At 38.7% G+C, this 25,965-nt stretch overlaps 2 protein-coding genes across 3 annotated transcripts in view; one reads left to right on the top strand and one right to left on the bottom strand.

The window, feature by feature from the left end:
* Positions 1-852: 852 nt before the first annotated feature.
* Ybx3 (Y-box binding protein 3) lies at positions 853-24,229 on the bottom strand. 2 transcript variants are annotated; one of them, XM_078015241.1, is made up of 10 exons: positions 23,706-24,228; positions 19,420-19,483; positions 18,454-18,487; positions 15,917-16,006; positions 13,755-13,877; positions 10,644-10,850; positions 4,761-4,858; positions 2,868-3,039; positions 2,437-2,537; positions 853-1,416 (listed from the first exon to the last, which is right to left on the bottom strand). In XM_078015241.1, the coding sequence occupies exons 1-9, from the start codon at positions 23,962-23,964 to the stop codon at positions 2,472-2,474; spliced, it is 1,113 nt and encodes a 370-aa protein (XP_077871367.1). In that variant the 5' UTR covers positions 23,965-24,228; the 3' UTR covers positions 853-1,416; positions 2,437-2,471. The 2 variants fall into 2 exon arrangements, with proteins under 2 accessions (XP_077871367.1, XP_077871368.1); XM_078015242.1 differs by lacking the exon at positions 10,644-10,850 and having other exon boundaries at positions 23,706-24,229.
* LOC144365071 (uncharacterized) overlaps positions 23,963-25,965 on the top strand; it is a 91,165-nt gene continuing 89,162 nt past the window's right edge. Inside the window, 1 exon segment of the mRNA XM_078015862.1 lies at positions 23,963-24,232. Coding sequence (XP_077871988.1) covers positions 23,963-24,232 — 270 coding nt within the window.

Below are 25,965 nucleotides of genomic sequence, written 5' to 3'. Positions count from 1 at the left end.
TCATCTAAACAATAGTGTAACATCTATTTACATACTATCTACAATGTCTTAGGTATTATACGCAATCTAGTTATGACTTAAAAGTATACAGGTGTCCTGGAACCACTTCCAAGCATATATCTAGAATCGGCTACATACAGATACAATATAGCAGTTTGGTGCTATAAACCTCAGATTGAAAATTCAAGAAGTTAGATCCAACTATAAACAATTATTAAGTAGGGGCTAGGGATGTGGCTCAAGAGGTAATATGCTCGCCTGGCATGCACGGGGCGCTAGATTCGATCCTCAGCACCACATAAGATAAAATAAAAAATAAAGATGTTGTATCTGCCGAAAACTGAAAAATATTTTTAGATTCTCTTTAAAAAAACAATTAAGTCTATCTGAAGCTGTTAACACAAAGGCCATCAAACTGCCTCAGTGAAGATTACTCATGAGAATCAGAGCCAGGTAAGATAGTGCATGCCTATAATAACAGGAACTGAGGAGGCTGAGGCAGGAGGCTCAAGTTTGAGGCCAGCTCAGCAACTTATTGAGACCCTGTCTCAAATAAGGCTAGGGATGTGCCCCTGGGTTCAATCTCTAGTATTCTCCTCCCCCCCCCCAAAAAAAACCCAAATGATTCATGCCTACTACCCAACTTGAACATGAACTTGCCAATTCTCAGCTGTACATTCCAAAAGAAATCTAATTTTCTATCTCAAACTCATAACTAAAATTTATTAAATAGCACTAATTCACCTATAATTGGCTTTGAATTTGCCATTATTAACCAAGTTAGGTGAATGAAGAGGAGGAGAAGGAGAGGAAAACATACTGACATAGGAAAATATACTCCAGTTACACATCTTTTCCTTTGAAGGGTAAAAATTTTATTTTTGAGGAATTCATACTGCACATTTTCAAAGAGAGTCACATAAGAAAGCAAAAATGTTATCCTCCCCTCATCCTAGAAATAAATAAGAAGGGCATAAAATTTCTTTTTAAATCATGACACTTGTAAGTTTAGCACCAGCATCCAAAATGAACAAAAAAGGAAAAAAAAGCATTTACTATATATTTCAGATTTCTTTGGTTGGGGTTCTCCCCATGTGGTATTAATATTTCTTCTTTCAATTCATATTACCAAAACAGTAAAAACCAGGAAAAAAATATAAACCTAGTGGTTGCTGAAACTGGGGAGGTTGCTCTCTCGTACTCTGTGCAGGCATTCCCGGAATGGCAGCTTGCTGGAAAAATATGCTGACATTTTCATTTCGCAGATGTTAGTTTCTCAAAGAATAACAGTAAACATTCTAATGTCCAAATCTTGGTTAATCTTCCACTTTATTGCTTAGATGTTTCTTTGGTGTTGGTAAGGTCGTGGGTGTGCTTTTTGCTTTACTTTTGAATGGTCATTATTCTTTAGGTCACCTGGAAAACATTAAAATCAAACTTATAAAAGTGTCAAAAATGATCAAGTTATAATTCTATAAAAAGTTATAGAATTACTACCATGAGGCCTTAACAAATAGTTTAACATCCATAACTCTTCATATTATAATATTTTAGTGGCTGCAACATACCTCCTAATACATATCTACCATCATTAATTAGCCTTGTCCCCAATGTCATAGTAGAAAGTTGTTCCCTGCCACATTTTAGATTATTTCTTTAGGAACAATGTCTACAAATAATACTATTCAGTAAAAGGCTAAAGCCATTTCAAAACAGTTGATAAATAAAATAAAGGTCTATCAGCAACTAAAAAAGAATTAAAAAAAAAAAAAAGCAAGTGACCTTAAAGAAGGAATTTATAAAAACCCCATAATTTTATTTATAAAATTTTAACAATGTCTTAATAAATAACATCAGGTTTCATTATATCCCTTTTAACTAAAAACTAATGAAAAGGGCAACAAGCAAGAAATATATAAAACTCCAGGTGACAAACATCACAGACATCACTAAAGCAGAGGATCCATAAGCCACTCAAAATTCAAGATCTCCTAGCAAACTCGGGCTGCAAAACAGTATGTGCTGGATATGTAAACCCTTTGGATGTTACAAAATACACTGTACTGCCTCAAAATAAATAATGGTTACCAAAGGAAAAAAAAAGAAAAAAACCAAGCCATGTCAGGGGCTTGAAAATTATCAAATTAGCCCCTAAGTGCCACGGAATCAGTTTTCTTAAAGAGGTATTAACAGTTAAAAGCTGTCTAGAAAAAAGTTGAATATCAACTGTCTCCATGTATACACCCCCAAAACTTATCCAAATAAGGTCAATCCCAGAGATAGTGAACCACCAAAACAATTTTCCCCAGAATCCCAATGGAGACAGGGGTTGGCACAGATGAATCACAGAACTAGTTTAAATTTCTGCTACTACTGAGAAATCAGTGCTATTTAAAAGAAAATACCAACTCAAGACTGGGCCGCCCATGCTCTTACCCTGCTGGTGGTGAAGGTGCCTGGGGAGCTGGGTGTCACTCAGCACTGCTCTGCTCGGTGGCTGGAGCAGGGTTCTCAGTTGGTGCTTCACCTGCCTTGGTCTAAAACACAAAACAAACTGTAAACTAAAATGAATCCACCCTGATGCTATGGGAAGTTTAAAGGGTCCTGGCACATTTAAGAAAATAACCATGCAAAATTTAACTATTCATATGTACGTGAGCCAAAAGATTAGTACTAGAGAAGGGTGGCTTTCAACTGGCCATTAAGCACCACTAGTGCTCCATAATATCTACTGTGTATATACAACTGCTTTCAACTCATGCTTAAAGGCAGCTTCCCTTAACATGAGAGCCCCATTCTTACATGCTAAAGTTTGACATAATTAATTAACAATGATGCAGCAATATCCCTGATGGGCTGGCTTTTACCTCTTTGCCATCTTGTGAAGGAGCATTTGGAGGACGGGGGCGACGCCGATAGTTGTAGGGACGCCGGTATCCACGGCGAGCAGATGGCTGGTTTGGACCATTGGCTGCTTGTTGATTCTCTTTATCTTCAGCCTCTCCAACAGCTGGGGCAGGTCGTGGGCGAGGAGGTCCCCTAGAGCAGGAATACAAAGCAAAAGGAACAAGTGCCACAAGACAGAGATTCTCAAGAACATAGGGCTTATTGTTAAAGGTAGAAAGTGAAGTGATTAGTACTTACTGCTAGAATCATTCACAGGCCAATACAGCAAATGGAACAAAATTGTAGTTAAGAAAAAATAAACAACTTATTTCTCCAATATTTTCCTCTTTCATTTGAATAAATGTTTGAGTGAACAAACATACACTGAATTTCTACTATGATTCTATCGGGTACATTTGATAGGCACTAAGGATAGGAAAATGGAAAAAGAGGAGGAATCTGATCAGTCCTTCATGCATAGTCTAGTGGGAACTAAGGAGATTAAACACAGGCAGAAAACATTACTGTCTGCCAAAGCCTGTGCTAGTATATTTTCACATTGAATATTTAATTTCAATGTTAATTCTGTGAGCTAAATTTATAATTAGAAAACCCACAGGTGAAGAGATAAGTATTTGCGTGAACCATTTGGAAGTGCTGCTGCTTTTATTATAGACCAAAAAAGGCCAAACATGACTTTCCCCAAGATCAGGCAGTTAGGGATTACTCTAGCTGGGACACTATACACTATGAAGAGACTTTTTGAAACTTTTTAGTATTATGATTATGCCTAAAACTGTAATCTTTTGAGGAAGGAGACATAGCCTAGTATAAATTAATTCTTTCCCAATATAATATACTTGTTCTTTTTTGGGGGGAGAGGGGGCAGTGCCAGGGATTGAATCAAAGGGTACTTAACCACTAAGCCACATCCCAGCTCTTGTTGCTTACAGCCTCACTAAATCACTGAGGCCGGCTTTGAACCTGAAATTCTTTTGCCTCAGCCTCCTAAGCCACTGTGATTATAAATATAAACCACCATGTCCGGCACTTACTTTTCTTTCACTAAATAAATCCTTACCAACAAACTTCAAGGTACAAATTGAGTACCCCTAATCTCAAAATCCCAAACTCAAACTTATCGAGTGCTGAAACAACACTCACACTTTGGAACATTTCAGATTTTCAGATTATTGATGTTCGAACTTGTAAAGTTTCCAAATAGTCCAAAATCGGAAAACTATGAAATTGGAAACACTTCTAGTACAAATAACAGTCCTTCACTAATATTAATACTAGTAATAATATCCTTTATTTGTTGAGAGTACCAAACTAATTTTCATAGATGAAACAGTACATTTAATCTTACTGGTCACTGTACAATTCTTAATATGCAAATTACAGATCTGGTAGCAACAAATTAACAGAGTCCAGGAACTTGCTCAATGACATACAACTACTAAATAAAACAATGCAATTTAAGTTTAGGCAATGATCCACAGCCCAATTTAATCCCACCAGAAATACTCTAACAATTCTTTTTCACTTGTAACACTACCATTGACTTGCTCACCAATTAATTTCTGTTTCTCATTTAACTTAATTTCTTTAAGTATTAATTTATATCCCATGAAAGTTGCAGAATACAAATAGTGGTTTGGTACAGGGATAACTAAACATTCTAGGTATTCAGAAGAGGAAAATTTCACATCACCATAGGAAAACACATGACTGAGTCAAACAACTCAGGCATGTGTTCAAAACAGCCACATCTTCCAAATATGTAATTAATCCACAGACAAACCCATTGTGCCCGCATTCATTCTACTGTCACTCACAAGTCTGTCATCATTATTGTGGGAAATGTTACCTACCTACGGTACCTTGGGCGATAAGTTGGATTTCTATGAACTGGTCCCGGAAGCTGTGCTCCTTCGGGGACTCCATCCTTCATCTCTCCAATCTCACCAGCCTACAGAGGGCAATGACAGGGGAAAATAAGTGACATGCACAGAGAATAGGAACAGAGCCACAGTGTAGTTCATAAACATTTTTTAAAGTAAAAAAGAAAAATACTTACTGCAAAACTGGGCAGTTTTACTGAACTTTTTATTATTATTATTATTAGAGGTTTGTGATAGGAAAGGATTCAGTCCTGAGAGCTTTATTAAAGCTCTCAGGACTGAATCCTTTCCTATCTCTGGGCAGCTTAATTTACAATATTTACATTTTGAAACCTGATACACTCAAGTCTTTAATAAAATCTTATTTTATAAAGGGAAATGGAATGCCACATTTGAGCAGTGAGACTTTTTTTCAATTGTTTCAAACTCAGATCTACAAACTCCACAAGCTAGTTTTCCCAGTACCATTAAAGGTTTCTATAAAGATTCATCCAAATCTTATCCCATGGTCTGGAGGTATATTTCAGTGGTAGAGAGGCTACCTAGCATGTGCAAGACCCTCAGTCCCATGCCAGCACTACAAAATCAAACCTTAAAACCATGCTTTTCCCGATGATTTCTTCAGTTTTACCATCTGTGTTAAGTATAACAACTAAAGAGAAAAACACCTTCTTGTAATTTATTTTAATCTGGGGAAATAAAATTAACATTCTGTATACCCTCTAGGAGGAGGAAAGAAATAAAAACAAAACAACAATAACCCACTGATGTTCTGAGTCTTTTTTTTTTGGTGGGTGAAGAGTCCTGGTGATTGAACCCAGGACTGCTTTACCACTGAGCCACATCCCAAACCCTTTTTATTTTCAGAGGCAGGGTCTTCCTAAATTGCCCATCTAGCCTCAAACTTGTGATCCTCCTGCCATAGTCACCAGAGTTACAGGAGTTACATGCATGCACCACCATGCCTGGCAGCTCTGAGATTCTTTACAATATAAGCATACAAATCAATCTTATCTGACAAATTACATCCCTTCTACACTTCAAAGGCAAATACCAACCTCCGTATTTCACTAGGAAAAAAGAAAAAATTAAGAAGAAAATTTCTGCATTGTTCCATGTGTATTTATTTTCTTCTCTCCTATTACATAGGATAAGTGGTTCAGGCTTGTATGTAAACCAAATCCTCTATATTCTCAGCTAGAGTATGCTAATTCTATTCATCCTCTCCTTCTCTCCCTTCACTATGTAAATTTTTTCCTTCTTTACTCTATAAATGTCCCTTTTCAAGGTATATAATGCACTGAAGTACCATCTACCTTTTTTCCACTTTTTAAATTTTGAAATAATCACATACTTACGGAAAAAAGTTGAAGTACAGAATCTAATTCTCGGGACCTATTAAAGTTTTACCCATTTGTCTCAAGTAATATCCCTAATAGGAAACAAAAACTCCTACCTGTTTAGAATCATGTGTTGAATTTGTCTTTTTCTTGTCTGGAACATTTTGTCAATCTTTGTTTTTCATGATCTTGACAAGTTTATATATTTTATAAAAGATCCCACAATTTGGGTTGTGTGGTGTTTCATAATAACTAGACTTAGTTCATGCATCTGAGACCAGAAAGTCAGAGGTGACACAGCATTCTTTTCATTGTATCCCATTAGGTGGCAGATGGCTTCAATTTGAACCATTACTGACAATGTTCCTTTTGCTAAGGTAGCATCTGCCAGGATCTTTTGCTAAAAGTTGACCTGTTCCTCTTTTTTTTTTTTTTTTTTTTTTGGTACCAGGGATTGATCCCAAGGTGCTTAACCACTGAGTAACATCCCTAGCCCTTTTCATATTTTATTTTGAAACAGGGTCCTGGTAAGTTGCTTAGGGTCTCACTGAGTTGCTGAGGCTGGCTTTGAACCTATGATCCTTCTGCTTGAGTCTTCCAAGTTGCTGGGATTATAAGTGTGCACCACTGCATGGAGCCTGTTCCCATTATTAATTATTTTAAAAGGATATATTTTCAGTCTATAAAATCTTGGTCTTCAAAATTTTCAACATATACAGTCCATATATCTGTATGGACTCATAGTTTTCCATTTTATTCAATGAGTTATATTCTGTTACTATCATTACTGGACAATAGGAATCCCTTCAGGTTGGCTCATGTCCTCTTGACATGCCTCCAACATTCTTTGAAAAACTTCCTTGCTTTCTGGCACAAGATGTTCCAGGCTTGTGTTTTATTTTCTCCCTCCTAGTTCTGAAATCAGTTATATCACCAAAGAAACTTCTATTTAAGAGTGGTGGTAATTAGGAGAAAAAAAATAAATAAAACTTGGGCCCAGGAATGCTCAATGCTGTTAAGAGCATTCCTACTTTCAGAACCTTTTAGTGGAAAGAACTAAAGAAATGTAGTTACCTGTGTACATTCGAATATACGTAATAAGTGCATAGGTGGGTGGGTGTGTAATAGGTAATCTCTTTATTTGCCCCACCTAATGGCTTTAGAACCAAGTTGCTGGTGAGGTATATGGGGTAACACACCAGGGGGAACTCACCATTGTAAAATATGAAATTGTGAAACACAAAATTCTTGTCCTGATCTCATCCTCCTGGAGTCACTACCCATTTCTTTGAGCTCCTTTATAGACAAATATATTAAAGACAAAACATCCCCCATTAGTACCACTGCCACCCACAGTAACCACTCCAGAAGCATAAACTTCTTTCCATTTACTATCTCAGTCCAATCAAACTTTGCCCTCCCCATACCACTGACCTCCAAACCTAATAATTCCCTCTACTGATCAACAGCATCTAAACACATATCCTTCCTAAAATACTTGCTCTGAGGTTCCTTCCCAATGTCCTTTGCCAGATAATATTCCTCATCTTCCTAATCTTTATTACTATGTCCCAGACTCAGTCCCAAGATCATTTTCTCACCTGCACTCATAGTTAATCTCATCTTGCTATCTATAGCTTCAAGCATTTTATGACTCCAAATTAAACCTGCAGTCCCATGTCTGCCCTTTGGAGGCGACCTCTAGCTTGGTGCATGATCTTCTTTGGTAACTGAAAGGTTTCCTTAGGTCTTTTCAAACACCACTCAGAGAGCTCCAGAGACTTTGTCAACCTTAATACTAAAACTACACAGGGTCTGGGTTGCTTAACACCTCGATTTTGCTGAGGCTAGCTTTGAACTTGTGATCCTCCTGCCTCAGCCTCCTGAGCCACTGGGATTATAAGTGTGCACCACCATGCCCAGATTGAATGTAAATTGTAACACAGGGGAAAGATCTCCAAAATTTTTTCATCTTTCCCCCCAAATCCAACCTTTTTCAATATCCCTACATTTGTTCATGTAAAAAAAAAAAACAAAAAAAAACAAAAAACAAAGGTATTGTTTGTTCCTTATAACACACACTTATGCCATCATCAAATGCTGTCACATTTACTTTTAAAACATGTCCCAATCCTGACCACTCACTCCCACCTTCCACTGCCAGCCTCTAACCCAACCCACTACTATCTGTGCTTTGGGAAATCACAGTGGCTGACTTCTGCTGTAGTCTCCCATAGTCTGGTCTCCTTGAAACAGTCCAATAACTACCCAAGCATTTTTTTCTTTCTTTTCTGATCAGATCCCTCTTCTGGCTTCTCATTATATTTCAAGTAAGACAAAAGCCCTTTACTGTGCTCTATCAAGGTGCCCAATTTCCTCTAAGATCTCATACCTACCACTCACACCAACCACAAGCCTGCCTTTAGTTTCCTGAATAAGACAAACTGCTCCTTCTTCAAAAACTTTGACAAAAACATCAATTAATATTTAAAGCATAAGAGTCTAGTGGAATGAGAGAAAAGGAAAGCATGAACAATTTAAATCAACTTCTACCACCTCTTAACAACATCACCTTGGATAAACTTGGATAAAAATGTCAGTTTTTTCAAAAATATTCAAATCTTTTCATTTGCAAATAATTATATATAATCTATGTATATATGGAAACCACTGCCAATTTCATAAAGCTAGATGTCAATTTTAATAAGGCAGAGAGGACAGAGTAAGAACTGATTCCACTTGGTAGATGCCAAATAATGTCACTCCCTTTCCTTCAAATATTTTCTTAGGTGATAATAGTTGGTATTAGCTCAATGAGTCTACTTAATTTCCAAATTAAGTTATTGTCTTTAAAAATGAAATCATTTTAGTTACTTATAGATCATGCTGTTTTGTGTTCTGAAGCCTAACACAATTGTTACTGACCTGGATAGCATCATTTCCCCTCATTGCACCCAATAAATTTAATAGTATTATATACAGAAAGAAATGTTGTCTAAACTTTCTATTTATCAATAGCTTTTAACATTCTACATATCAACCTATACTTTTAGCATATTACAGTGACAACCTTGAAATGGCATAATTATAAGGAACTTGGAAATTTTCATTTGGTGCTCTTGATTTGGCTTTAGGAAACTTATTAATGTCACTTAATACCCAAACTTGGTTGCAATGTATGGCAAAGAGGTAAAAAGGGAAAATTGTTGAGGACATCTAAGATGGCTTCTACTTCCAAAATGGAATGGGTGAAAAGGTCAGTCTGCATTAAAAACAAGCACATGCAGCTAGATTATTGAGAACAAGCACGCATGTTCAACTAGCATCCGCAATGTTCTACAGAGCATTAAGGAGTCACTTTGCTGAAATTTTTAACTCCTAAGGTTAAATATACTTTTTTTTTTGAGGTGCTAGGGATTGAACCCAAGCACTCTACCAACTGAGCTGTATCCCTAGCCCCTCAATATACTCTTTTTACAATGAATGGAAAATAATACTATACTCTCATAAAATAGGATATGTGTGTGTATATATAATGGCAATAATAATAACACACCAAAAATATAGATATTATAATCTCACAATCTCAATTTTTCCTGTCCTAATTTCCTAGAAGCCGAGAGTTGCCCTAAAGAAACCTACTATGTCTCATGTACCCAAGGTCTCCATATATGTAAGTCTGCTTGTTATTTTTAGCACATTTGTCAGGGGCAGCTGTTGAGGAGTAGAAGGGAAAAAAACAAGAAGCAATGTAGAAAGAACATAGTCATGCATGATAGGTAGGAGTTGCAAAGACCAGACAGAACATAATGTTCAGTCAAAACATTTTCGAAAGGCAGGGAGAGGAAAACCCTAGGACACAAAGGAGGAAAAAGTAGCTAGTGATAAAAATATGACACTCTACCCCTGGTTTTCCTACTTCCTGGAAAATGCAAAGTTGGTTTAAGAACAGTGAATTCATAACATTCCTACTAATAATATTGTGTAGTTTTTAAAAAGAGAGAGAATAAACATCCAACAATTTCTATTTTGTTAGTTTTCTTAAAATCAGCATCACCTCATATAAATTTGGTATTTTATAAGTGTTTTCTATTGCAGGCATAATGTTGCATGCTTTATACGACTTGGTCTGTAAAACATAGCATTCTTGAAACATCACAGATCATAAGCAGCAGTGGTAAGATTCAAATTCAGGTCTTATGTACTTTTGGAGTGCGAGCTTGTAAACATACTACCTGTATCGCTACTTTCTCTTATTTTTCCTATAAACCAGAAATGCTACCCTACCTTTCTATTACAACCATAGCTCATGTGGTTGTACTTTTAGAGATGTTTCTAGAATCAATGCTCTGAAAAAGCCCAATGAGGGCCTTGCCTCAGCTTTCGTAGCATCAGGAAGCCACAAGCAAGGTTTTATTTCCAGCTCTTGGTGTTGGAGGAGGAGGAGGAGGAGGAAGAGGCAAAGAAGGATGGAAGGGTGAGGACTGCTGAGAAGTTCCAGGTGCAATTTTACCTGCATTCTGTTGGGATGGGGAAAGACCCGTGAGCGACGGTCAAAGGTCTGTCCCACGTGGTAAGGCGGGAACCGCCGCTGCCGGTACTGAGGGCGATACTGGGGGCGGCGCAGCTGACTCCGGGCCCCAGAGAACTGCCCGTCAGTGGCAGGGGGGTCAAATCCTTCACTGCTGCCGCTCCCTTCCTCCTCCTCCTCCCCAGCGTACTAGCGAAGCAAAGAAACAGAGGTTCAGAGGAAGTTTCAGCAAGGGAAGGACCAAAGAACACCACACTTAGGATGATTACCACCAAAAGCAGAAGGAAAAAAAAATATATTCCCAAAGCAATACAATAATCCCTTTCAATATACAGACAAAATGCATTTAGCCCAAGTTATCATGGGATTCCCTGGGATAAATTACATTAAGGTTAAAGTAGATCTATGCAGATGAAACACCAAGCAGAAAAGCAAGAGCAATAAATCTGTAACAAACTTCATAGTCAGTCCTCTAATCAGAATGGGTAACCAGCTGACCAACCACCCAAAGGACATCTACACAATTTGTAATAATTGGCTCATTTAAATGTGTCTCTTCCAACATTTACCATCCATTGGGACAAAGGGGAACATCAAGAAAATCTATATTTTTATGATATTATGAGAATACTTTCTTTTGCAGTACTGGATATTGAATACAGGGACATTTAGCTATATCCCCAGTGCCCCTGCAACCTTTTAAAGCTTGAGACAGCATCGTCTTAAATTGCCAGGGGTTGCCTTAAATTTGCAATCCTGCCTAAATCTCCCAAGTCACCAGGATTACAGGCATGCGCCACTGCTTCCAACATGAGCCTGTGTAACCTAAGAGGAATATTTCCTAAGATGCTTCTCAAAATGTGGTGGGGTCTTTGAAACCTTCCAAAGTCAGCAAAATCAAAATATCCTCATACTAAGGTGCTATTTTTCTTTTCTCCATTAATCTCTCATAAGTGACTGGGTTTCACAGGTTACAATGACATGCAATCCATAGGCAGACAAATACAAAATAAATGAGGGTTCACCAATCTATTAAACTATACAAAGGATCTATAAATGTGTAAGGCAAAACCACTCCAATCATAATAAAAAAATGTTAGTTACATTAATGTATAATGAGTTATTTTAAATTTAATTTCTAATATGATTTTTTGTGTGTGTGTATGTTGGGGGGTACTGGGGAATTGAACCCAAGAGTGATTTGCCACGGAGCTACATACACCCCAAAACCTTTTTTTATTTTGAGAAAGGGTCTCGCTAAGTTGCTCAGGGAAGGCCTCCCTAAGTTGCTGAGGCTGGTCTTGAACTTGTGATCTTCATGCCTCAGCCCCCCAATTCACTGGAATTACAGGCATGCAGCACCACACATGGCTAACAGTATTAATATAAACACACTTTAACCCTAAGATCCTCAAAAAAAAAAAAAAAAATCTAAGTGCATAAATAGATCCCAAAACCAAAAGTTTAAAAACCAAGGGACGGCTTTATATTTTTAGAAATATTACTTTTAAAATATTTTAACAAATAGTAATGAGCCATTACCATTTCTAAACAGATCCCTATTAATAAAGGGAACCATTTTACATTTTTGATTATATTTAAAATTACTATATCACATCACCATTAAAAAATTAAAAAGAACTTTACAATAATAATAAAGCCACCTGTGTTGACCATACTCAACAATGAACAAGTTGTCCATATTTAGATATTACAACAGAAAACTTCCATTTATAAACACTTAGAAGAATTTCGAAAATTTTATTTCTAAGTATTTTTTCTAGCTTATGGAGGAAAAAGTCTTGAAAAAAATTTTTACTTGACAATTTTCTGGCACTTTTACTTCTGAATCAACTAGGAGTCAAATTAATCACAGCTAGAGTTCTGTATATGAAATGAACTTGTAAGTTAACATGAGGAAGTAAACTGCTACTATAGCTCATTCCTACCACAACAATCTGGCTAATTCTTAAAAATGAAGTACAAAATAAAAGAAAAATATAGGAACAAGTGAAACACCCTAACAAACATGAGGGGGAAAAAAAAAAAAAATCAACTTAGCCAGGGTGTGAATATGATAGAAAAAGAAAAAAAAAAAGCATTTAAGTAGAAGGTATGTCAATTCTCATTCCTCAGGTTTTGTTCTACTGATATTTTTCAGAAGTTTCTTTGCAAGATATAGGTAGCCCATCTTGTGCTCACAAAACATCCTGAGTTTTAGTCTATGGTGCTGAACCTTGGTTCTTACTCTAAAAAAAGATAAAAATCTAGATAATTTTATTATCTCACATTATCAATTCATAATGAACTCAAATCTAATAAGGTCTTTACAACCTTATAAGGGTCCCTTATGCAAGCCTTGAGAGGACCCCTTTAAATTCAGCCTCCGTAGACAGGGACCAATCTAAAGAACCAAAAACCTCATTGCTTCTTCACTTTAAAATAGTAGCAAAATGTTTCACTAAACAAAAGAGTTTAACTGAGAAAAATCGCATTTTGTGGCCAGCACTTTTGACTGCCTATTCTCTAACTATTCATCATTCTTCCTTGCTAACCAAATACTGATTTTCTTTGAGGTCAACAGTGTCAGTTTCAAGTAAGGAACAACAGATTTTAAGATATAGGTGGCAATCCTATCCCCTATGCCAACAAATGCCAGAGGAAAGAAACAAATGAAGACAAAAAGCCTTTATAATCTTGGCACTGCCTACTTTTTAAATCTCTTTATTACAAAAATGTCTGTTACTTGCAGCCAAATACATCCTGATAAAACTGCTAACTGGCAAGTTTCCAAGCGGGGGAATCACTTGTCTTGCCTCCAGGAGAATATAAGACATTTGTTTCCATTTCATTAAGTGGTTTTGTTTTGTTTTTGTGATACTAGGATTTGAACCCAGGGGAACTCCACTACTGAGCTACATCCCCATCTTTTTAATTCTACTTTTGAGACAGGGTCTCACTAAGTTGCCCAGGCTGGCCTAGAACTTGAAATCCTCCTGCCTTAGCCTTCCAAGTCACTGGGATTATAGGAGTGTGCCACCACAACCGGCTGAAAAAATTTCCAATCACTAATTAGAAACAGATTCAACATACATTACGGGGAGGTCCACGGCGTCTGCCATAGTAGCCACGTCTATAACGGCGCCGATCAGCAGCATATCGACTCCCTTCCACAGGAACTCCATCTGGGCCAGTCACATTGGCTGCTTCAGCACCCTGAGGAAGAAAATGAACAGACAACCTCCAAATAAATATTCCTTAATGGTAAAGAAATGAGATAATATAATCTTCCTAAAATGCTGAAACTTAGGTTACCCCAAGAAGTACCAAGAGAATCCCTACTCCTGTAGCTCTGTGTAGCACTGAGTTATTTAATTTTAATCCAAGACAGGGTGTCTTACTAAGTTGTCAAGACTGGCCTTGAACTTGATCCTCTGCCTCAGTCTCCCAAGTAGACAGGATTGAAGTGATGTGCCACACCAAGTCAGCACTAAGTTACTGAAAGTAAAACTTCTCCCACCTTGGCACCAACAAGAAGAAAGGGTCTTTGATTAAGTAAAACAGTCTACACACAAACAATTCCTCTTTATACCTTCCTATTGTGCTTGAAATAGATGAGCATTCTTATCTCAGGAGCCAAAGTATAAAATAATGCTTCAAAAATTTAAAAGTAAAATTGTGACAAAGGACATTAAAAATAGCCTATCAGACTTTAAATGCATGTGGAAAGGACAGGTGCATGGGAGTTAGTCAATCAGTTTATCATTCATTCGGCTGCTATGATTCCTTGCCACAGCAAATTTACAAAAAGACTACTGATTAAAATCAAAACACGAGGCACATTTAGTAGTATTGTAATTAAATAAATAATGGCATAAAAAAATTCTTCAAGATGACCCATAGGCTTTCTGGATTGACAGCCTCTAAAAAAAACATGGCTATCAAAACACCTCAGTTTTCTTGAGACCCAAAGAAAGAAGAGTGATTATATTCAATGTGAGCCTTCTTTTATTGAGAATAAAATATGCTTTACTATACATAGTAGTGCCTACAAATCAATCCAAAAACTTTAGTCTTATAAGTTTTCTGTCCTAAAGCATTTTTTCTTTTTTTTTAGTACCAGGGATTGAACCCAAGGGTGCTTAACCACTGAACCACATCTCCAGCCATCCCCAGCCATTTTTATTTTGTCGAGACAGGGTCTCTCTGAGTTGCTAAGGTTGGCTTTGAATCTGTGATCCTCCTACCTCAGCCTCCCAAGCAGTTCGGATTATAGGCGTGCACCACTGTACCAGGCAATTTCTCTCTATTTTTAATGCCACGCAGCAAATTATAAATATTTGGTTCCAAAATCAAACAGGCATTTTACAAATTGGGGGAAATTAGCTTCTTTCACAATCAGTGTTTATCATTTATTAAATAAAATTTTAAAAATGTCTTATTTAATTTTCTGAAGAATGTTAGACAGGTGAAGAGAGACACACCTGTAATCCCAGTGACCTTGGAGACTGAGGCCTCAACTAAAAGATGCTGCCTCAAAAAAAAAAAAAAAAGACTGAGGATAGAGCTCAGAGGTAGAGCACCCCTGGATTAAATCCCTAGAACTACAAAACAATAATAACAAAGCATGTAATGACATTTAATAATGAAAAATATTTCTACTTAAGCCAGGTTCAGTAGCTCAAGCCTATAATCCCAGGTACACGGGAGCCCGAGTCAGGATAATCACAAATTTGAGCTCAGCCTGAGCAACTTAGCAAGATTCTGTCTCAAAAAAACAAAAAATAAAAAGAGCTGGAAACACAGATTAATGATAGAGCACTCCTAGGTTTCATCCCCATTATCATCAAAAAAAATTTTTTTAATTAAAAAATAAGAATGTACTACTATTATTCCTTTCATTCATTTTTATTTTCTTGGTACCAGGGATTGAACCCAGGAGTGCTTAACCACTGTGCCACATCCCCAGGCCTTTTTTTCTGTTTCGATACAGAGTCTCACTAAGTTGCTTAGAGCCTCCCTAAATTGCTGAGGCTGGCTTTTAACTCATGATTCTCCTGCCTCAGCCTCCCAAATCACTGGGATTATAGGCATGCACCACTATGCCCAGCTGCTACTATTATTTCTGCTTAAAAGTCACTTACTCCTCTCATACAAAAAAAATCCAACAAATATTCATAGGAAACCCAAAGGCCATTTTTTATGCCACAAAGCTATATGCCAGTATAGTTTGTAATGCAACCACAATTTCTCACCTTTTCTCCTTCAACCACATCAAACTCTACAGTTTCTCCATCTCCTACACTACGCAGATATTTCCGTGGGTTATTCTTCTTGATGGCAGTCTATCAAAAAAACAAACATTGCATTTAAGATGTATTTCAATATTAAAGCAAGTTCATCACAATCAAATTTACAGATTGAACTTGATTGAAGCAACTGTTGTCCTATTATTACTATTATCATTCTTCTACTACTCTGAATCTCCAAAACAACAAAAACCTTACAAAACTACAGTCGATTACTTTCTTGGTTTATTGTTCTTCAAAATTCATCTTGGCAAGTGGATTAAAGAGAAATACATAGTTATTACAAACTTGTTTTGTCCTGATCATCATATTGGATAGATTAGTTACGTCAAACCATTAAACTTCAAAAGTCGAAGTGCAGCTTCATACACACAAGCACACATTTTAGGTACAGATGCTCTGTAGACTAGACAAAACTGTAAACGTTAAAAGAATGTATAAAATGTGAACATGTGGTGGGTGATGAAGAACAGAAAAAAACAATAAAAAGAAATGCCAAGGAGATAAATATTCCTTTTTCGGGGAGGCATTGGGGGGTACTGGAGTTTGAACTCAGGGGTTCTTTACCATTAAGCTACAACCTCACAAAGTTGCTATGGCTAGCCTTGAACTAGCAATCCTCCTGCCTCAGTCTCCCCACATTGCTGAGATTACAGGCATGCACCACTTGGTAAATACAATTACTTCAGGAATCAAAATATTAGTGATAATCTCGCATCTTCCCTGCCATCCCATTTTGTGGATAAGAAAATGCTGGGCTGACAATTAAGTGATTTATCTGAAGCCACAAAGCTAACAGCCCTGATGGGGAGAAGGCAGTAGAGAAAATTCAGATCCCTCTACTGTACCTGTATCAAATTCATTGAATATTTTTCCCATCACTTCATTCACTTGATAATTACTCCCTACAGGTTTTCCAATAACTCATTAAAAGCTTAATGAAGATGCTATTCTGCCTAAATATCTGCTTATGAAAAGGCCCCTTTCCCTTTTTCAATCAATGAAAGGGAGAGAATATTTCTCTTGCAACAAATTTCCATTTCTTTGGCTGGTATCCCTAAACAGTTAAAGGGGCTCTGGAGTTTGCATGGAACTAGGTCAACCTTATTTTATAAAGCGATTAGGCATGTGTAATCCGGCCCTTCCCCTACTCTGAGTAGGAGGCAGAGGGGGGAAAAAAAAGATTGAGCCAATAGGGCAGAGACCTCACCCACAGAGGAAAAAAGGCAGCTCAGGACAGGATATCTGCGCACGCAGCACGAATGTTCAGCCATTCCAAAAACAGCCCCTCCCTACCGGCTTGTTCCCTTTTTCCTGTTAAACTGGGCAGGCCTCAACACAGAGGTGACTCACCACACAACCTCATGGGGCTGGAATCAGGTCATACACTCACAGGCAAATAAGCCGGCCACCAGCACAGAGAAACTCCTTTACTGTAACAGTCACTGAATGGAGCTCTTACCTCAGAATGTCTATGAACCTCCAGATATTACAAGTGACACTTTATTTTCAGTATGCTATTATTTAAAAGTTACTGTATCTCATCCAAAAAAAAATTATTCAAATTATCTATGTAAAAATGAAAATATATCCAATCAAGCAGAAATATAAAGGATGGAAAAACCACAACCAGAGAGCTTTTCAGATACTGCTATCTCCACACGCAAATTCCATCCCAACACACACACAAACCTAAATAGGACACAAAAAATACAGAAAACCAGATGCTTGAGAGACCTATAGGTAAATGCACTGGCATTTGGTACCTACTGCCATACTACATGAAAAACACTTATTTCAGCCAATTCACTGAAGGCTAAACATACAAAAAGAATAGCTAACATAGGTACAACTTCTCTGTATTTTAAAGCAAGTATTCTAGGACACATAATAGGATAAATAATATCCTAGTCTAATAATGTAAAGAAAGAAAGAAAGACAGCTATAACAGATGCCCATCTTGTATATACCTTAGCCATTTTCTATATTTCCTTCATAAGAGAAGGTGGATCTTCTGACTTGGACATGTGCTAAGCATGCTTATATTAATAGGAGAACTGCCTTGGGGAATCGGAAGTTTTCTCACATCTTAGATACACACACTCCAACCATCTGATTCACTGTGCTGTTTACCTCAAGTTATAGGAGCTTTAACCAACACCCATGCAAAAGCCAGATGATTGCAGCCAAACACTGAAGAGAACCCGCCCTGTAAGGAGAATAGGATGCTAATACAGAAACAGAACGGTTTTTGCTAAGGGTGCAGGCTTTAAAAAACTGGTTCAACTAAATTACTCCATTCATCTGCAAAATTAAAACTGAAAAATAATTAATGATGGGACAGAAGAGTTTCTCTGCACTCTTAAAATGTCTCAAACACAGTTTAGAATACAATAAGTTGTAGGACTCGCTTCAGAGAAACAGCAGCAGTTTATAAATACCTTTCCTCATACAACAAACATTATATTTACAATTCCTCTTACCTGATGTACAAATACATCTTCTTTGGTGTCATTTCTGTTGGGAGACAAAAACTCACCATTAGAGGTACTAAATATGTGAATAAACCTAAAGAACAATATATTATAACTTCAGATCTCAAGACCTTTACAACATAAATTTTTGTGTATCCTCTAAATTTTGACACCTAGAATCCATCCTCATTAAAAACTAACTCTGCCAAAATACCCATCCTACTTTTCCACATTACCACAGTGCTAGAGCCAAACACAGGACTCAACATACAGAAACATCCCTTTCCTCTCATCTCTTCCTAAATCACATGGTATGTAACCAGAGCCCCAGATTTTCCTCCCAGCAAAAGCAAAGCAAGACAGTCAAAAGGACAGGGCACAGCTGTGAACTAGGCTCTCCTTACACTGAAACTTAAAACAACCTTCCCACCACTCCACCCCACCCTACCTCACCAAAACAGACAAGGAAGAAACTAGAAGAATTTGTTTAAAGAAGGAGGGAAGCAGAGAAAACTACAATGTTCTATTAAAACATCTTAATTCTCAAGAGCTTGGTGTATCCTCTTTCCTGTATGGTTATGAGTTACCAAACTTTAAAGAAAACTGGTTTCCTCTGAGGACCTGGACCAGGCCCGGGTACAGATCCAGCTCAATTACTGACTAGTGTGTGACCTAAAGAAAGTTGCTTGACCAGTCTCAGACTCCATTTCTCCATCTGTGAAATTATGGACAGACTCATTTATTCTTCCAATTTCTGATGTTTTTCTACTAATAATTAGACACTTTGAAATCAGTTATGTTAGTGTTCTAGACATATTTTAATTAAAATTCAATGACCAGTTGCTTAAAAATGAGAATATAGTGCTTATAAACCTTAAAAATGTATACAACCCATTAAAAGTATGGTAAAGGATCTATAACTGCAGGTGCTACAACATAAGTGTAAATTTAAAACACAGATGTACACATACGTACCGATTTATAAATCCATATCCATTTCTGACGTTGAACCATTTGACAGTGCCAAGGACTTTGGTGGCTAAAATGGAATTAAGCAGATAAATTATTATCTGACCTACAAAGAGATAAAGCTTATATCACTAAGATCTTGATAACATTATACAAAACCTAAACATACCTAAGTAAACCGTTAACAGCTTAATTCCAAAATAAATTAGGAAAAGAAAATGGAGCAAGATATCATAAGGAGTTACTTTTCAGAAAACTAAACCTTTTTTCTTTGTTCAACTTTTCATTAAAGTTGTAAGCCAGAGTGGTCACAATTCTACACAGTAATTAAATTCTGCAGTAATTAAAAATTAAGAAAATGTTGGGAGAAAAAAGTGCTGCTTAAGATTCAAATTCCAAGTATTAATGCAGAAAAATTTAGTAAGTATGAAACAGGAGCAACCTTGAGGGGGAGTATAGATAAATGAATGACCTCACCACACCATTTTCAGACTTGAAACACTAAATAAACCTGAATAAGAAACCCCCTATCTTATTGTTAATAGGCAGTCTATAAAACAGTCATCTTCTACTCAAATGGGGGCCTACCAGGAGTCAAGAGTATTAATAGAACTGATGCTGTCTCAATCCAGTTCTGTACTTACCACCCTGAGACATGATGTAACAGGCTTTTCAAACCACAGTGAAGAATTCTGGCTGTTTCATTGTTTACCCTACTCTCTTCAGTAGGTGGGAATTAAACTTGACATTTTCTATAAAATCCTCCTTTAACTTGATTATTGACTCTACATTCTGTCATGAGCAAGACCATTTCTATAGAATGAAAAATTTTAGATTTAAGAGAAAAAGATCTAAACAAATTATTAACTTCATGTAACTGTATTTTGTAGATATTTAACTATTTTAAATAGTGTTCTTGGAATCAGTTGTGAATGTCAAATTTAATGCCTCTAAGGAAATACCTATGTGTAAATTCAGGAAATACATAAAGAATTATCTAGATTCAATGAAACAGAACCTGACAGATGATTACAATTTAAAATAAAAGTAGAAAATAAAAGTAACAATTAACATTAATCCAAGCTGCTGTACTATAAAATAAATAATAAGGCATCAGTTTTTAAAATTCAAAACTAAAATAGTAATTAGAACTTGCTATGTTATGTTGTGGGCAGGGTTAGTTCTGAGTTGTTAGATGCTAAGCTTGATATTTTAGCTTTTTCTTGGGGGGGGAACGGGGGGGGGGGGGCAGAAGTCATTCTGACTAAGCATTTGCTAGTGCAGATCTTTAGTTTGAGGCCATTCTAATTAGAGCAGCCAGGAAGAAAAAACATTTGATTGCAAATGTTCAAAGAGGACAGTTTGATAATTTTTTTGTGCTTCTTTTCATTTGCTCAAAAATTAACAACCTAGAAAAATAAAGATAAGGATTCCTAATTCAGCTAGGAGTGATGGCACATGCCTGCAATCTCAGGAACCTGGGAGGCTGAGGCAGGAGGATCACAAGTTCTATGTAAGCCTCAGCAACTTAGCAAATCCTATCTCAAAAATGGCTGGGGATGTAGCTCATTTGTAAAGTCAATCCCAAGCACCTCCACTCACAAAAATCCAAATTCTATCACTATTTCCAAGGACTTTAATCAAATAAAATCAAATGGTTCACTCTTTCTTAAAACCATAATTATAAACATACTTCATATATGCAAGGGAAGAGTGTTACAAAGTGGGGCAACCTTGAGGGGGAATGTAAATGAAGTTACTATAAGGCTTCCATAATGTTCACTAGGAAGCTTTATTTCAGCCTGGCATGGTGACCCAACCCTATAATTCCAGGCACTAGAAGGCTGAGGCAGAAGGACTGCAAGTTTGAGGACAGACAGCCTCAGCTATCAGAAAGGCCCTTGTTAGATGCAGTGGCATACCTGTAATACCAGCAGCTCAGGAGGCTGAGGCAGGAAGATCAGAAAGCTCAAAGCCAGCCTCAGCAATTTAGTGAGACCCCCGTCTCTAAATACTGTATTTAAAAAGGGAAGGAGGGGAGGAGTGGGGAGGAGGAGCATGGGAGGAATAGATGAATTCTAGATAGGGCAGAAGGGTGGGAGGGAAAAGGAGGGTGCAGGGGATTAGCAAGGATGGTAGAATGTGATAGACATCATTATCCAAAGTACATGTATGAAGACATGAACTGGTATCAACATACTTTATACACAGAGATATGAAAAACTGTGCTGTATAAGTGCAATAAGAATTGTAATGCATTCCGCTATCATTTATTTTAAAAATATCAATTAAAAAAAGGGAAGGAGATGTGGTTAAATGCCTGGAAAAAAAAAGAGAAAGAGGCCCTAAGCAATTTAATGAGACCCTAAATCAAAAAATAAAAAGGGGTGGGAATAAGTATCTGTGGTTTTTAAATCCCAAGTACCAAAAAAAAAAAAAAAAGAAAGTTTTATTCTATCCATGTAAATATTTTCCCAGGACTATGTGCTCTACGAACTGAAGTTAAGGCCAGTGAAAAACTAGAATTGGAGAATCCAAGAACAGATATCCATTTCAGTCAGCACTGTGTCTAGCACATTTTGGGCATCCATGTGTTTGCTTGGCAAAGGACAGAAGATGGCAGAACACACTGGACAGAGACAAACAGTGTTGAAGTGTCATGTGGAAGGCTGTCCTTCATTTTGAGACAGTTTGGATCTAGCTGGGGAAAGATAAAAGACTTCAGAGTCCTCACCAGGGGATCTGGTAGGAACAGAACAGTAGTTGGAAATTGATAGCTTTCTTCATCTTTAAGGATAATATCTGCTTTCCTTATTTTAAAAAGGTACAGGATTAAATGAAAAAAAAAAATGCAAAAGCTTCTGTTGAAAATAGCATATTATTAAAAACATAACAATGCTCTGAATGACATGAGTGTCTCTCCCACAAATTTTGCATTGGAGGTATTTCAAAAAATACTCAGTGGAAACAATATCATAATTATAATATTAACAGATTTAAGTTTTATTTTAAGTACAGCATAAAAAGAGGGTTATTTAATTTCTTAACTCACACAGGTTATACTTTGCATGCTGTTTGGCAGAAACTGACCAAAAATTCTTGGAAAAAGAAAAGTGGTCCCCAAGGTGGAGAACACTAAATCCTGTTATCTTTCTTAGCATTATTGCCTCTACTCTCTAATTGGGAGGCAAGGCTCAGAGAAATCACACAAGCATGACCCACCCAAAACAAGGAAAAACTTTTCTGAAGCATCCTACACCATCTGTTAACTTTCCGGTTTCAAAGGGTGAATACTATGCGCACACACCCTTCAAGAGAGTTTATTCACCGCCCACCTGCTTTGCAAGCCTGTTTAAAGCCTCACTCAGGGCGTTTCTCAAAAGATGAGAACACTGAAATATATGACAAAACCAGTAACCACCACAAAAACCCTTTCTAAGTCTCTGCCCCCCAGATCTGAACTTCTCATCTTCCCGTTTCCCTTCCTAAGTCACAAGTCCCAAGGTAACCATGTTTTGGACAGACGTCATACCCCACTTCCGACGAAGTTTTTTCAGCTGCTACACCACGTGCGTTCCCACAGTCCAGGAAGAGGGAAACGTGTAGCGATTGGTGAACACTGAAAGGCTCTTTGCATCAGTGGGCACACAAGGGGGAGGAGGACGTGAGACCAAGACCCAAGTTTCCCAGAGAGGATTGCAACATCTCTTTGCCGGCATGTGGCAGACTGAAGCATGGCGTCTTTCCCAAGCCCATGTGGGAAGGGCGTCGGGGACAGACACCTGAGCCTGCCCGGCAGTCTTTCCACTTTCCTCTCCGCGTCTCTTTCTGTGCCTTCTGCGTCCCCAAAGGAAATGCTGTCCTTTCCCATATAGTAAGCAAGAACTGTCCAGGGCCCACGTGTTTGTCGCATCACTACATCCACAAGGATCCCTACCCCGGGTCTCTTTCCCCACATGGACTCTCCTTTTCTTTTTGGATAAAGGCATTCTCCACTACAAGAATGAGTGGCAGTGCCCGCTTGTGTGACATAAGTTAAGACCCCCAACTTGGCCGTTCGGAATCAGGAGGAAGGTGCAAAAGGGTCGCGTGGAGCGCAGGGCGCGGCGCGCTCACCTGGCAGCGCCTACAGGGCGGGGAGCCAGCGGCAACCTGCACCGGGGCGAGGGGACCCGGTGTTGTCAGCCTCTCCTGACCGGGTGGGAACTCAGCGGGAGCTGCCCACTCGTGCTCCGGGGCCGGCCGCCGGCCTCCCCACTTGGAGCAGCACCGACCATCCCACGCTGACTCACCGAGAACTTTTTTCTCCGCGTCTTCGCTGCCGGCGGTGGCTGAAGAGGCGGGGGCCGCGGTGCCCGTGGCTGCCGGGGCCGCGTCCCCACCGGGGTTTCCTGCGACGAGGGCGGCGGGCGCGGGAGCCACGGCCTGGGGCGCACCGCTGCCCACAGGGCTCTTGGGCGCGGGGTCCTGGGGCGCCGCGGCGGCCGCCTCCGCCGGAGCCTGCGGGAGGGTGGTGGTGGTGGTGCTGGTGGCCTCGCCCGCCTCGCTCATGCCGCCTCCTCTGCTCTCACTCGGGCACCTCGGTGGCGGTTGGTCGGCGGTTGGCGCGGCTGGTGGTCGCGACGGCCGGGCTCGCTCTCAGGGAGGCCGGTGCGGATCTCGCGGCGCAGGCGGCGGCGGCCGAGGGGGCGTCTCGCGGCGGAGGCGGCTCGAGCTCTCGGGCTGCGCGCTCGCGCTTGGGCTCCTCGCTGGATCTTACTGCCCCAAAAATGGCCCCGCACAAGTTTTTCTAGGCGGCGCACCGGCCAGCGAGGGAAGGGCGGGGAGGGAAGAGGGTGGGGAAACTTGGCTCCAGAATTGGGCATCTCTTCTCATTAGCATTTAAAGGCGCCTGGTGCACTTTCCAACTCACCAATCCGCCTGGAGCTGGAGAGCGGCGGCGGGGTTGGAGAGTAAAGAAAAGCAAGGGTGAATGTGAAGTTTGAATTGTAATTTGGGGTTTCCAGCGGAACCCGCGCTGCTGTGCCTTTGTCCGAGCAGGGCAAAGAGTCTATCCTCCCCCAGGGCATTTTACACCTGAAATTGACCTTTAAGAGAGATAAAATAGGGCATCCAAATTACGCTGCGCTTCACTCAAACCACACGTTTTTTAAACCCTTTACATGTACTCATCCAATATTTATCAAACACTTGAAATTATTCTTGCTACAGCAGTTAAGAACTGGAACAATAAAATCTTAAGACTGTTTGGCACTTAGATGTTGAAAGGTAATTTGCATATAATTTAATCCATAGCCCACAGGTGGTAAAATTGAGGTCCAGACCTCAGAGAATTAATGCAAATTCTTCGGTTTTTATACTAATTCAAAGGCCACAGGTATAGGGTTGTTAATATGTACTTATTAATGTACTTGAAAAAAGTTTAATAGATCCACATCCTGCTTTCTGCTCTGATTGCTTCAGCGAGCTGGTGAAAGCTTAAGTAACAGCTTTCTTAGCCTGTAGGATGAGAGGTACAAAGAAACAGATCACCCAATAAACATTATTCCCAGTTTGAAGAGCCCACGTGGCCTCTAAAGAATGAGCTGAATGATGCTAAACACATGGCCAGAAGAGACTGTGACCTGGAATACGAGACTATTTGGCTTCTAGGGTTCAGGCAGAGCCCCCATTAGTTCTGGCTCAGCTCTTTATTAAGGAAATTATATAAGGTATTCAAGGTCTCATGGTCAGCTTCCTTCTTTATGAGAGGTTCTTAAAGGGTTATGACAAGTAGATGAGATTATCATATGTTACTCCCGAGTCTGGTCCAACAAACTCTCCTCTGCTAAACTCTCAGTTCCCTCGAACCACGCCCCCCCCCCTTTTTTCCCCTGGAATTCATCAGTTATATGGCTGTCTGCCCCACATCAGGAGGATAGGTATAGTTCATATTTGTGTCTCCACTAGTTAGCCCAGTACTTAGAATGTAGCTTAAATATAGTTTAATGTTTGCAAAATGAAAACTAACAATGAACTGGAGATGTAGGTCAATGGTAGAGAACTTGTCTAGCATTTGCAAGATCCTGGGTTTATCCCCATGTTGTGGGGGAGAGTAACCAATTCTCCTAAACTTATTTACTTATCTTCATATTCATTATTAATATGAAAGTGTCCTGCATTCTTACTTTGTTATTCCAGCCATGACAAATACATATTAAAGAAAATAAATTCTTAGAAAAAAATAACAATATATAGAACTTTGGGGTTTTATTTATTTATTTATTTTTGGCAGTGCTGTAGATTGAACCCAGGACCTTGTACATGAGAGACAAGCTACCAACTGAACTATATCCATATCCCCAGCCCTCAGGTCATTGACATTTTTTATAAAAAAAAAAAAAAAGGTTTTCCTTCTGTATGTCATTCAGAATTGAATTACAAGGGGAAAAGAAAATGAGAGCCAAATCCAGTGGTGCCCTCCTGTAATCCCAGCAATTGAGGATACTGAGGCAGGAGGATAGCAAATTCAAGAACAGCTTCAGCAACTTAGCAAGACTCTGTATAAAAAAA

This window comes from Ictidomys tridecemlineatus, chromosome 6 (assembly GCF_052094955.1).
Source record: "Ictidomys tridecemlineatus isolate mIctTri1 chromosome 6, mIctTri1.hap1, whole genome shotgun sequence".
In the NCBI taxonomy this organism is placed as follows: Eukaryota; Metazoa; Chordata; class Mammalia; order Rodentia; family Sciuridae; genus Ictidomys; species Ictidomys tridecemlineatus.
The sequence above is the reverse complement of the archived record's forward strand: the minus strand, read 5'-3'. Positions and strand labels throughout refer to the sequence as shown.